General features: G+C 50.7%; 1 protein-coding gene across 21 annotated transcripts in view; it reads left to right on the forward strand.

The window, feature by feature from the left end:
- CEP164 (centrosomal protein 164) overlaps positions 1 to 13,607 on the forward strand; it is a 69,943-nt gene that overhangs the window by 20,938 nt on the left and 35,398 nt on the right. For 17 of the 21 annotated variants that reach the window (XR_009596583.1, XM_060399721.1, XM_060399719.1 and 14 more), the window contains 5 exons: positions 1,131 to 1,335; positions 3,865 to 5,523; positions 8,864 to 9,019; positions 9,398 to 9,532; positions 10,155 to 10,232. Coding sequence is in view for 20 of the 21 variants with exons in the window: in XM_060399721.1 (XP_060255704.1) it covers positions 1,131 to 1,335; positions 3,865 to 5,523; positions 8,864 to 9,019; positions 9,398 to 9,532; positions 10,155 to 10,232 (2,233 nt within the window). In the remaining variant the exon portion in view is untranslated. The remainder of the gene's footprint in view (positions 1 to 1,130; positions 1,336 to 3,864; positions 5,524 to 8,863; positions 9,020 to 9,397; positions 9,533 to 10,154; positions 10,233 to 13,607) is intronic. The other 4 variants (XM_060399729.1, XM_027979234.2, XM_060399722.1 and 1 more) reach the window with 3 other exon arrangements.

Here is a 13,607-nt window from a genome sequence, read left to right on the forward strand (position 1 = left end):
GGATTGAACCCGTGTCCCCTGCATTGGCAGGCAGATTCTTAACCACTGGACCACCAGGGAACTTCGGTAATTCTAACTTTTTGAGGAGCTGTTATACTGTTGTTCACTTTGGCCGTACCATTTTACGTTCCCACCAGTAGTGTACGGGAGTTCCAGTTTCTCTACATCCTCGCCAGCGCTTGTTATTTTCTGCTCTTTTGATAATAGTTGTGTTAATGGGTGTGAAGTGGCATTTCATGGTGGTTTTAATTTTCATTTCCCTAATGTTGAGTGATGTTGAACATCTTCTCATGTGCTTCTTGGCCAAGACAAGGTCAAGTTTCATAAGGAGCCCGATTAGGATTGTATTGGATTTATATATTAATTTGAGGATTATTGTCATGTTTACAGACTTGAATCCTATTCAGGAACACGGGGTGTCTTACCAGTTGTTCCCCACCCCCACCCCCCGAATTTTCAGTGAAACTTTATGAAGGTCTTGCACACAATTTATTCCTGGGTATTTTATCTTTCACGTTGATTGCTATTGTGATGGGTTTTTTCCTATTAGCTGTCCTAATGGATTACCGATAATGGTGGATGGGATGAATGACTTATTTTAGACTTATTTTTGCCATGCTGAAACAGATTCTTGAGGCCCACCTACATTATTTTCTTTTATTATTGATTGACCACACTAACTTGGATTGTTGCCTCTTATGTGTTTAGAGTCTTTTGCAAAATCAGAACTTTCACAACATATTTTTTTCTTTAGATCATTTATGAAAATATTAAGCAACGTCTATCCTAGAATTTGTCTCCAAGACATCATAGTGTTTGTATTTATCCATCTGAAATCAAGTTTTCCTTCTTTAGTCTAGCATGAATTCTCGGGAAACCTAATGATTAAACATCTCCATGTGAGAAGTCCTTAATATCCTATTTGGTTGTTTCTATCTAACCTAACTCCTTATTCTTAGCCACATCTAGCCAGTTTTGTGTTAATTCTTTCTTCTCTTCTTCTTCCTCTCTCCCTCTTTCCCTCTCCCCACAATTCTTCCCTCTTCTCTGCTTCCTTGTTGTTTTTCTTTTTTCCTGCGTAGCTTTGGACCTGAGCAGGGACTAACTTGTGACCTCTGCTCATCCCCCAGCCAGGACATCACAGGTGATATTTACTATTTCAATTTTGCCAACGGGCAGTCCACGTGGGACCACCCCTGTGATGAACACTATCGGAACTTGGTGATCCAAGAGCGGGGCAAGCTGTCAACTCCTGGGGCCACTAAGAAGAAAGAAAAGAAAAAGAAAAAGGAAAAGAAAAACAAGAAGGATAAAGAGACCTCCAAGAGTCCCCTGGTGAGTTAGTGGGTGCCAGCTCCCAGAGAGACCAGGCCTGAAACCTGAGGGGGTATTGGGAACCTCTGGCTGTTTATAGCTGGGCGATTAAGACCAACAACAATAGTAATTTTGTGATAGTACATCATCTGAATTGTATCTGTTTTCTGGCAGATTTTCCTTTTAGCTTCTAGAACTAGTGCTTACTATTGCTAAGCAGTTTCTGCCCCCCTCCCTATTGGGAGGCATATATAACATAACGGGGGTCAGTGAGCGAGTGCCCGACTGGGGACAGGGTTTTGCAGTGGTCTGAGAACTGATGCCGTCTGCCTCTATGGAGAGCCGGGTCTCAGGGAGCAGTCGGCAGAGGGCAGAGAGCCTAGAGGAGCAAGTGCCTCCGCTCTCCTTTCCAAGCCAGGCCTGCCCCGAGTGGGTTCATTGTGTGTCCTAGTGGTACGGATTCTTGGATGTCTCATGGGCCATAATTCAGTTGTCAGAACACCAGTGGCTTCAAGATCCGAAAGGAAAAGTCTGAGACTTTATCTGCTCCCGTGGATGGTCTTTGCGGCCGATGTCCTTGGTTCGTGGTGGACACCGACGTTTGATTGCGGTGCCCTCAGCTTATTCCCCAAGCAGCTTTCTCACTCAAGACTTGAAAATACTCTTTCCCATTACTGTCTTGTGTCCCTCCAGGTGTGCGGCAGGTGGGCCACACTGAGGAGAGGGAGGGGCTTGGGAACCCAGGTCAGCCCGGCGGGAAGCACTGGGAATACCTTCTCAACCCTCTCAGTGGTCGAGTTGATTTGCTCTCTTGTTTAGGGTCATTATTTACCACCGGCGCCAGGTGCTTGCTTCTCAGCAAAAATTCCCCCATTTGCCTTCCTTCCCAAGGTGTCAGTTCTGGTGTTGGATGGTTGCTGATGAATTTATCCTTTTTATCATTTCCAAGCTCTACCGATAGGCTTCCTCCATACCCCCACCCCCACCCCATATTACTAGTCATGGTTCTAAGAAATAAGATAGCAAACCCATTTCTTCTGGTGGAGAAAAGAGGACATGTCATTTCCAAAGAGGCTGAATTTTCTAATGGCAAGTATTTGCAAGGTAAAAGATGGATAATGGGCTTTTCACTAGTCTCATACTATTTTAGTTTCTTTTCTTTTTTTCCTTTTTTGGTCGCGAGGCTTGTGGGATCTTAGTTCCCTGAGCGGGGATGGAGCCCATTCCCCTTGCACTGAAAGTGTGCAAGTGGTCTTAACCACTGGACCATTGGGGAGTTCCTGTCGGGGCCTATTTTAGATGACAGTCGGCATCTGGGTAGTCTGACATGGCTGCAGGTGAGAGAGGGAATTAAGTGAGGGTTCTGTGCTGGAGAGTTGGGTAATAGACCTAGTTCTGGGTATTTGACTGAGTTCCTGGAGCTCCCTGTTACAAAGGATTCCTCCTGTGGTTCAAGAGCTTAGGGCAAGTGGACAGGCCTGGGCTGCCAGTCTGGATCTTAGGGCTCAGGACAGGTGCCTGAAACCTGAGTTTTTTTGGGGCAAACCTGACCAGGTGGGTGATCTGGGCTCAGGTAGTTTGAGCTCTCTGGAGGAGAGCTGGGTGGAGTTTAGTGTGAGCATTTGAAGACTGTGGTTGATCTTTTAGGAATTTTTCTCTCTTTCTTTATGGCTGTACTAGGTCTTCGTTGCTGAATGTGGGCGTTCTTGGAGGCTACCCTCCGTCACAGTGCATAAGCTTCTCTTTGTGGTGGCTTCTCCACCACAGATGTGCAGGCTCAGTAGTTGGCGACACATGGGCTGAGTTGCTCTGTGCCATGTGGGATCTTCCTGGACCAGGGATTGAACCCATGTCCCTGCACTGGCAGGTGGCTTCTTAACCACTGGACCATTAGGGAAGTCCCTAGGGTTTTTTTCTTCCTACCCTAAGATTCCCTGACTGTGTGGACCTCTCTTGAGCAGCACCAGCTCATTTGGTAGAAGACCTAGTCTGAGTGTTCAAGGCTCAGCTCGCTGCTCATGTTTCCCCTCTTCCTTCCCTTCTTAGATTATTTCTGATAGTCCTTGATAAGAGTGGTAGATTTTTATGAAATTAACCAGTGACAGAATTGAGAGCTTGATGGTACTTCCAGGATAACCTAGTTGGAGATTTTCAGACTTTTTGTTGGTAGTGACGCCATCTTCACATCAGTTCCTCTATGGAGGGCCAGTGTCTAAAGAAGCGGAGCTGCTCTGGTTGAACCTGGGAGTGGGGGTCTGGGTGATGCTCCTTCCCCACCACATACCCACTGTGGTGGCCCCAAGGTGCCATGTGGAGCAAGGTTCCTGAGCCGTGGATCTTGTCAAGTCTCTTCTTTGTAGATAAGGAAGCTAGAGCCCAGAAAACAACAAAGCCCAAGGGAGTGTTTAGCTTTTCTTCCCTCTTTGGTTTGTGTTTTTACTGTGAATGGAGGGTGGGTTTCTGCTAAGGGTTTGCCAGCAGCTGTGGTAGCCAGTGGAAGTCAGCAGTGCTTCGTCTTCGTTTTCTCTGCCTCTTTATATACCCATCTAGGAAACACAGCCTGAGCAGGGCCTTCTGCCTTCTTCCTCCTTTCTCCGTGGCCCGTCCCCTCTCCCAGCACCTGGGCTGGCTGATCTGGACCTAGATCAAGAGACCCAGGCTAGAACTGAGGGCTCCCTTAAGAAAGGGAAGAGCCCATGTGTGCTGGGTGACAACCCCAGGCCTCTCACGGGCTCCCTGCCCAGCAAGCTGCAGCCACTCTTCAAAGGCCAAGCTTCCCGAACCCACCAGATCTTTGCCGATGTGGAGAAAATCTTAGGCAGGGCCCCAGCCCACTGCAGGACAGAATTAGATGACCAGCAGGGTCTGGAGAAACCCCAGCCGCTGACAGAGAAAATCTACCTGGGGTTTTCAGACCCTGAAATAGAAGAGCTGGAGATGAGGAGCAGACAGCTGAAACCTGTCACGCAGGGCCCTGACAACACCGGGCCCTTCCAGAGCAGGCAGGATGCGCTAGAGAGCAAGACGAAGGCCGCTGTCCACGCGAAGCTGTCGGAGGCCCTCAAGGGCCCGCAGCTGAGAAGGGAGGAGCACAGGCACAGCGCGGCCAAACGGAGCTCCACTGGCCCTGGGGGGGACAAGGGCCAGAGCCCCGCTCCCTCACCATCCCCCGAGGAGGCCCCCTCGCTGTCCCCTTGTTCTTCTGACCCCATGCTGCTTGCTGGGAAGAGCAGGTTCTTGTTAGACAGCAGCCCAGCTGAAGACCAGAGCTGGCAGGGCGTTTCTGGGGAAGCCGGGAGCATGGGCAGAGGCAGGAGGAGAAGAGAGCCCCCAGGACTGTGGATGGGGCAGGTGTCCAAGCTTGTCCACGAGGACGCCTCCAGGAGCGGCAAGGAAACCGAGCCTGATGACCCTGAGGCTCCAGGGGCCTCAGCTGGAGGTCCACCCCAGGGGCTGTTGCTAATACCCCCTGATACCCTAGCCTCAGAACTGGTCCAAAGCGCCCCTGCAGGGAGTGCTCCTGGGGGGCCTCCTGCCGTTGAGGAGAGCCCACCCCCAGGCTCTCCAGAGCCCCCTCAAGAGGACAGGAGGGCGAGTGCCTGTGAGCCTGACTTGGAGAGCAGCAGCAGCAGCAGCCTGGCCTCTCACCTTGGCTCGGAGGTCCTGGGGGAGGTGACCAACTTCCCGTGGGACCTGCAGATCCCGCGGGGATCTGAGTGGGGCGTGGGTGAGTCAGGCCCTGGGCCCACAGAGCGGCACCCCAGCGCCTTCCTGGCGCCCCAGCTGCTCCCCATGCAGAGCTCCGCTGAGGAGTGCTCAGAGAGCGAAGACTACTCTGAGGACCAGAGGTTCTACCAGCACATCCTGCAGATGGTCAAGATCTCCCGGCGGCTAGAGGGCCTGGGGCTGCCCGAGAGCGCGCAGGAGATGCCGGGCCAAGACCTGGCCAGCGTGATCTGCTGCCTGGCCACCGAGTCTTCCAGGCTGTCTAGCGAGGGTGAGCACGAGGCCGTCAGAGCCACGGACTCCGGGCTTCTGCCTTGGGGGCCGGAGCCGCGGGAGCATCCTCCAGAAGTGGACGTTGCCCCGGCCGTGCAGGAGGCCTCTCGTCTCCTGCCAGGCAGCAGCCCCCTCAGGCAGGGGCTGGTCGAGCTGAGTTCCAGCAGAGGGCTTGCGGCAGAGCCAGGCAAGATGCAGCTTCTCGACCAGGTAGGCTTCTCAGAGAGCACCACGGCCTTCAGGCCCACTGAACTCGGCAGGGAGGGAGCAGGCTGTGCTGACAGTCTTAACCCAGCCATCAGGTCAGCTTTCCTGGTGCCTGTCCTTCCTCGGTGACCAGGGAGCCCTTAGCCACCCGGGGTGGCCATCTTGTGGGATGACATGCATTTCCTGTTTCTTCTACCCCATCACCTACAAGATGGGGGCGGAGGGTGTCTGGGCTTCACTTCCCTTGATCTGACCGTAATTCACGGGTGCTTTACATGCCCTGAAGATGGTCTGTTTTGAGGGTGAGTAAGGTGGCACAGGTCATGGCGTTCATGCAGGATGTGGGTACTGTTCCAGGATTCGGGACGCCTTCCCCATCAGCTGACAGTATAGAGAGGTCCTCCCCAGCAGACAGCCTGCCCCCAGCCTCTGAACTTAGTCCCTTCTCAGAATCACACAGAATTAGTGAGTTACAGTGCTTAGGGTCACAGAGACTCAGACGTGAAGTGACTTAGCACAGAGAGTTAATACCGTCCTATGGTGTGCTCACTTGCTCAGTTGTGTCCGATTCTTGGCGATCCCCTGGGCTGTAGCCCACCAGACTCCTCTGTCCATGGAATTTTCCCAGCAAGAATACTGGAGTGGGTTGCCATTCCCTACTCCTGACCCAGGAATCGAACTTGAGCTTCTCACGTCTCCTGCACTGACATGCAGGTTCTTTACCACTAGCGCCACCTGAGAGGTGAGGCTGAAGCACGGACTCTCTTCTGCTCAGTGGCTGCTGCTGCTCCTTCCTTCCCAGGGTTTTCAGAACCATGTGAATAGCCTGTGTCAGATTTGCACAGACCACTTCCTCCCCTAGTGGGATCTACCAAAGAGTGGGCTTGCCCTGTCATTCGGGGCCCTTTGTCCCTTTAAAGAGTCACCACCTTCTTCATTCAGAAGTCAAATAGGATCACAGACCATGGGGTTTATCTGCATTTCCCTGGCTTCTTTTGCTATTGCCCAGCTGTGGCTTTACTCAGTTGTTACCTCAGTTCCTAATTGCTGTCATGCCTGGGTTCTCCATTAGCTCTAATAACCCCTGTAGCACTATAAACATCAGATAAGCTGCAGATTATCCTGCAAAGTTTTAATTAGCCCAATGGTGGCAAGTTTATCCGTTCTGAAGGACAATGCCACGCACAGCTCTTAGCCAAAGTTAATGGCCATCTATAGAAGCTGATCAGCTAGGAGCCAGGGATGTATAATTTCCCTACTAACTGCTGATGTGGTATAGGCCTGGGAGAACAAAGCCCTCAGCGGGCATGTCCCCCTCCCTCAGGCCCCCAGCACGTTAGCAAATTAGCCATGTCAGGAGTCTGTAATTTTCCATAAATACGATGTGGGAAGAATTTTGCTCACTGATCTGCTGGGTGGGCTGGGCGGCTGGGAGGAGCCAGTCAGGTTTCCGCACAGTGCACCGCAGAGCAGCTCTCCTGGGCTCCTTTTCCGCCACAGCCAGGAGGCAGTGTGAGATACTGGCTGAGACACTGCCCTGCTTTTTATATCGACTCCTGTGGTTGCTGGCCTCGCGATTTGGGGCAGGCAGAGGCCTTGACCTCACCAATCTCCATTTGCTCTTGTGGGGACTGGGGCCTCAGATGGTTTTGAGAGTGGAATGAGACAGGTGCTTTTACCCAGGAGCCCAAGGGCTCAGGCAATGTTGGCCAGTTTTATTATTTTCAGCTCCTTTTCTGCCTCGAGAAGATACCCTGCAACAGGCTAGATGACTGGCAATCTCTTTGGGTTGGCCAAAAAGTTGGGCTTTTTCCATAAAATGATACAGAAAACCCCAAACGAACTTTTAACCAACCCAATACAAAGATTTCGGGGGTGGGGGTGGCAGTGGGCCGTCTCATGTCGCCTTTCAGCTGGGAGTCTAATGCCCTTCCTGGGCACAAACAGGTTGTGTTTCGGACCTACCCAATGGTCTGGCCTCAGGCCCAGCCACAGGTAAGAAGATAGGCCACCTGAACCTCTCATCTTGACTCTCTCAGGTTCCTCTTTCTCTTTTCAGTCACTGTGGGATTAGAGAGGAATGGAATTTTTGTTTTATACACATTTTAAGTTTAAGAATTAGATTTTGAGGAGCTCATTGTAAACCGTAACCAAAATGCTCTCCTACCTCAGTTTCTAAGCCCAGATCATTGTAATACTAATCTGTCATGATAGCAATTCCATAGCACTGGGGTAGCCCAGGCCACACACATGCGCTGGGGTAGCCCAGGCCGCGCACACATGCTCTGGGGGAACCTGGACCTCACACACGTGCGCTGGGGTAGCCCGGGCCGCGCACACATGCTTGTTACATTCAGTATCTCATTTGAAGTTCTCAGCAGACCTTAAGTAGCATGCACATATCATCTGTGACTTGCAGATGAGTAAACCGAGAATCCAGGATTCTGTGAGTGGCCCGAGTCTCACAGATTCTGCCATCCTCTGGTGTCTCTCCCCAGTCCTCACCAGCGTGAAGCCTGCCATCCCGAGAACAGGATAGAGGAGCGGGCGCTGTAGTCCTCTGGCTGATCTCTCTCCAGCCTCTTTGCTCCTCAGTGGGGAGCAGAAAGAGAGTTCTTCTGTTTCTCACATTTTTTTTTTTCCTTTTTTTGGCCACGCAGTGTGGCATGTGGGACCTTAGTTTCCTGAGCAGGAACTGAACCCATGCCCCCTGCAGTAGAAGCATGGGGCCCTAACCACGGGACCGCCAGGGAATTACCCTCATGAGTGTTTTTCAGAGTGAATATTTATTTTAATCAAAGTAATACATGCCCATATTAAACAATGCCAAGACAAGCCAAAAGGTGCAAAACAAAATATAGCAGTTCTCCGGTGTGGGTACCCCTCCCACCTCCACCATGGCAATGCCTTTATTCTGGTGTCCGCTTCCATATTTGCAAATAACATGCTTAGGCGGCCTTTTCTTGATTCGTCAGTTTTCAGCTTTATGTATTGAGTCTTCTCATGCTGGGAGATGAGGCTTTTGTCTCTGCTCCCCACCCCCTCCCCAGCTTCCTCTGTGGCTTCAGAAGGGAGAGTAGGGCCCTGGGCAGCTTCTCCAGACGTGGAAGAGCTGCTTGCTGGGAGATAGCAGCAGAGTTACGAGAATCTGGAAACCAGCCCATGATTCTCACGTGGTTGGCACAATGCTGACTTCTGGATGTTGTGTTTCATTAGCAGCCTCTGAACGGAGGTGGTTTAAATTTGAGCGGGCAGGACTTAGATGTTTTATTTTTACACCCATCTCCACACTTAGAGCCCTGTGGTTGCTTGGGTTTCTAACAGGATGTTTTCTGTTGCCCAGGCCCTGGGCTCCTCGTTAGCCCCCGTCCACGTTCCTCTTGGGGGCCTGGCCTCGTTAAGGGGCCTGGTGGATGCCCCGGCCTCTGTTCTTCGTGGACCTCAGAGTGTGAGCCTGGGGAGCTCGGTGGAGTCCAGTCAGCTCGGAGAACTCTTGCTGGTAAATGCTTTTTCTCTGTGTACGGTGTAGTTGGTTACCGTGGGGCCTCCATGTTCCTTGCTAGGAGCCGTGGCCCATTGAGAAATAGAGGGCACAGGCTGAGTCCTCAACACTCATATGGTGTGGAAGAAGGTGAGTCACACCTGGGTGATGCTGAACATGGGTGCACCATGGAGGATGGTCAGAGAGACGCAGGGCTCATTTCCCAGTCCCTGCGGCCAGAGCAGTAGGAGCTGGGCAGGGAGGGACCAGTGTGAGCTGGAGCTGCTGGGTCAGCTTCTCAGACGTGGTGGCCTCGCTCTAGGCGCCATCTTGACAGACGTGAAAGCATGCTGAGGGTCTTCCCGCTAAGTGCCCTGACCTTCCTTCCTTTTGGAGCCGTCACAGGGTCTCAAGCCTTCTGCTTATGCAAAAGGTCTCCTGGGCTCCATCCACGAGGACAAGAACGCTCTCAGCCTCTTGGCTTTAGGGGAGGAGACCAACGAGGAGGACGAGGCAGAGAGAGACAACCAGGTAAGAGCGAATTCCTTTTCTTGGCCTGAAAATCCTCTGGGCCGTTAAAAAAACATTTAAAAAAAAAATTGTGGTCAAATATATACACCGTGAAAGTTACCATTTTAACCACTTTTAAGTGTACAGTTCAGTGGCCTTAACTACCCTCACAGTGTTATACAGCCTTCATCACCATCTGTCTCCAAAGCTTGTTCATAATCCCAGAGACGCTCTGTACCCCCCAGTCCCTGATCTGCTCCCTGTCTCTGTGGATTTGCCTGCTCTAGATATTTCGTATACTTGGCATCATACTGTCTTTGTCCTCTTGTGTGTCTGTCTTCCTTCATATAGCGTAGTGTTTTGTAGCATGTGTGACTGGATAGTATTTCGTTGTATGAAATTACCACATTCCATTCAGCCGTTCATCTGTTGGTGGGTGCTTGAGCTGTTTTAACCTTCTGGTTTAACCTCTGTGCTACTTTGAAAATCAGTGAAAGCAGTTTTCCAGCCCACGGCTTCATTGTTTGCCCAGCCTGTATCCCTGCTGGGTCTGACCCAGGAAGTGGAGCTCTTGCACCTGTGCGGAGCTTCTGGTCCTGCACCTGGGGCTGACCAGTTTCCTTGTGATCCTTTTCATTTTCAGAGTGTCCGCAGCTCAAGTGAGCTTCTTAGGAACCTGCACCTGGACATCGGGGCGCTGGGGGGTGACTTTGAGTATGAGGTAAGAGCCTGAAGCACCTGCAGACAGACGTCTCAGCCTGGCAGGCTCCCCCCTTCCTTCCTAAGCCTTTCTTCTCAGGGAGACATATTTGGAAAGAGAATTCTTTAGTCCCCGTCCTGTCCAGATGGGGTTCCTAGGGTTGGGGGAAGTACAAGCGGGGAAAGGAATTCATCCATTTATACATTTATCAAAGAACTGCCATTTGTCAGCTCTTTCTATGTGAGGCACTTCACTCTCAGCCGTACAAGCCTCAGTTAGCTGTGATTCCTGCCCTCGAAGAGTTTATAGTCTCATAAAAGACCCAGAACACAAGAGTAGAATGCAGGGAGTCCATCCGGGGAGTAAACCGCAGTGCTGTTGGGGGGCAGAATTTGGGGGTGTCCCGTCTGTTTGGAAAGGCTTTAGTGAGAACCTGACACCTGAGGTGAGCCAGGAAGAACGGTAGCATGGCTGGGTGTACAGAGGCGAGCGGTGAGGAGAGAGCCTGCTGCAGGGCACTGAATGGGCAGAGGCAGGAGGGGAGGACGAGGGCCATTCTTTCACCTGGAGCTCAGGCACATGTGGCGGAGGGTCGGGAGGTGGGGCTGTGGAGGTGGGTTGGGCTGGGTCATGGAAGGCCTGAGTGCTGGGTGAGAAGCTGGGACTGAATTACACAGGCGTTGGGAGCCATCGGAGGGTGTGAATGGAAGTGTAATGCCATCTGGATTCATTCTTTTTTTTTTTTAATTAAAAATTTTTTTTTATTTGGCTGTGTTCGATCTTGGTTGTAGCACTCAGGATCTTCAGACTTCATTGTGGTATGCAGGCTCTTTAGTTTCAGCACGTGGGATGTAGTTCCCAACCAGGGATCAAACCCGGGCTCCCTGAATTGGGAGTCTTAGCCACTGGACTGCCAGGGAAGTCCCGCCATCCAGATTCTTAACGTCCATTGAGTGCTGGCTGTGGGGCAGCCGTGTGCTGGACTCTGTGGGCAACCCGAACACTGGTAAGGTGTGGTCCAGGGTGGCCTCCAGGAGTGTGCGGTCAGAGAGGAAGGTTGCTGGGTACTCTGGTGAGCCCTCAGTATGTGCTGAATAAATGAATATTTAGGAAGTTTTCAAGCAGGGGAGGGTGTGTAAAGAGCTCTAGCACAGCTACGCTGTTCAGAATTTATTTATTTATTTGGTTGCACCAGGTCTTGGTTGTGGCACAGGGAATCTTTTAGTTGAGGCGTGCGGAATCTAGTTCCCTGATCAGAGATTGAACGGGAGCCCCTGCACTGGGAGAGCAGAGGCTTAGCCACCAGGCCATCAGGGAAGTCCTTAGAGGGGAGAGAAATTACCTGCCGAGAGATCAGGGAGAACTTGGAAGAGACGACATTTGACCTGGATCTTGAAGAGAAATAGTTAAGTTTTAGACGTGGGAGAGGAAGGGATGTTTTAGGCAAGTGAACAGCTTGGACAAAGACGCAAGGCCTGGGAACCACAGACTGTGGACGGGAAGAGCTTCCAGGCTGTGCCCCCAGCAGTTGTGTTGCTTCTCATCTCTTTCCTCGGTCTGGCCTCCACTCCCACCAGAATGTTCTTTAAAATGAACAGACAAAACCTAAAACTCATCATGTCATTGTAATAGCTAAAGCCTCCAATGCAGTTTTCTACTGAAAAAGGCACATTGCCTACTATTTGTTCTTGGCCTACTGTCTAATTTAGTAATTTTTTGACAATTAAGCTTTCTCTAAAGGTCCGTCTAGTCAAGGCTATGGTTTTTCCAGCGGTCACATACGGATGTGAGAGTCGGACTGTAAAGAAAGCTGAGTGCCAAAGAATTGATGGTTTTGAACTATGATGTTTGAGAAGACTCTTAAGAGTCCCCTGGACTGCGGGGAGATCCAGCCAGTCCATCCTAAAGGAGATCAGTCCTGGGTGTCCATTGGAAGGACTGATGCAAAAGCTGAAACTCCAATACTTTGGCCACCTGATGTGAAGAGTTGACTCATTGGAAAAGACCCTGATGCTGGGAGGCATTGGGGGCGGGAGGAGAAGGGGACGACCGAGGATGAGGTGGCTGGATGGCATCACCCACTTGATGGACATGAATCTGAGTGAACTCCAGGAGTTGGTGATGGACAGGGAGGCCTGGCGTGCTGTGATTCATGGAGTTGCAGAGTTGGACACGACTGAGCGACTGGGCACCCTTCAGTTCAGTTCAAAGTATTCAAACAACCAATACATCATGAAGTCAGCAACTCAGATTTCCCCAAACACTGAAATATTGATTGCCAGGTCAGTTAAACTTTCCATAAAGTAGAAAATTCTCTTAGACTTTAAATACTTTCAAATGAAGAGATCACTCACATTTATTAGAATGGTCATAAAACTGACCAATGAAACAATAGTGTGTGTATCATGGATTTCACTGTTGCCTTATTATCTTGTGTGTATCATGGATTTCACTGTTTCCTTATTATCTTGTGTGTATCATGGCTTTCACTGTTGCCTTATCATCTTTTAGCATTATATCCTTATCATCCCTTTTCACGCCCTTTCTGTTTCTGGCTTTTGCTTTGTGGTCGTCAGCTCTCCTCGAGAGCCGGGGAAGGTCTCAGGCTGGCAGAGACTGAGGATGCTCGCTGACCCCTGAGGTGGTGTTTAGCCTCTCAGTTGTGCTCGACTCTTTGCCCCCATGGACTGCAGCATCTCAGGCTTTGCTGTCCTTCACCATCTTCTGGAGGTTGCTTAAATTTTTGTCCTGAGATGTAGGTGGGCTTTTTCAGCCGACCCCACTCTAGCCATTAGGTGGGTCCCATTTTATACTTAGGCTGTCTGGCTTTATTTTTTAAGGTTACTTTTGGCTGTGCTGGGTCTTCGTTGCAGGGTGCAGGGGTTTCTCTAGTTGTGGCATGCAGGCTTATAGTTGCCCCACAACATGTGGGATCTTAGTTCCCCAACCAGGGTTCGAACCCATGTCCCTTGCGTTGGAAGGCGGATTCTTAACCATTGGACCACCTGGGGAGTCCCCGAGCTGTCTCTGTTGCCTCAGAAACTGTCTCCGTTTTGGGCTCTGCTCAATCATGTATGCTTTGATTATGACTATGACGCTTTCTGCCATGTGTGACACTTTTTTCTGAGTGTCATCAACCTAATTTGGGTGTACTTTGAAACTCTTCCTTTCAAGTGGGGCATGGTCTGTTGGCATTAAATCCATAGCCTTGTGTCTCTTTGATGCTTTTGAAATGATAACTTTTTTTGTTCTCATTTGCCATTAAGATGTTACGATGCTGTTGGAAGCAGTAGGTCAGGTTCTGAGCCTGGAAGGATGACCATGAATAGGAATACAGTGTCAGGAGGACTCACTGGCTTTTGGAGAAAGGGCAGTCTCCCCGAGACCGAGCAAATC

Source organism: Ovis aries, chromosome 15 (genome assembly GCF_016772045.2).
Source record: "Ovis aries strain OAR_USU_Benz2616 breed Rambouillet chromosome 15, ARS-UI_Ramb_v3.0, whole genome shotgun sequence".
In the NCBI taxonomy this organism is placed as follows: Eukaryota; Metazoa; Chordata; class Mammalia; order Artiodactyla; family Bovidae; genus Ovis; species Ovis aries.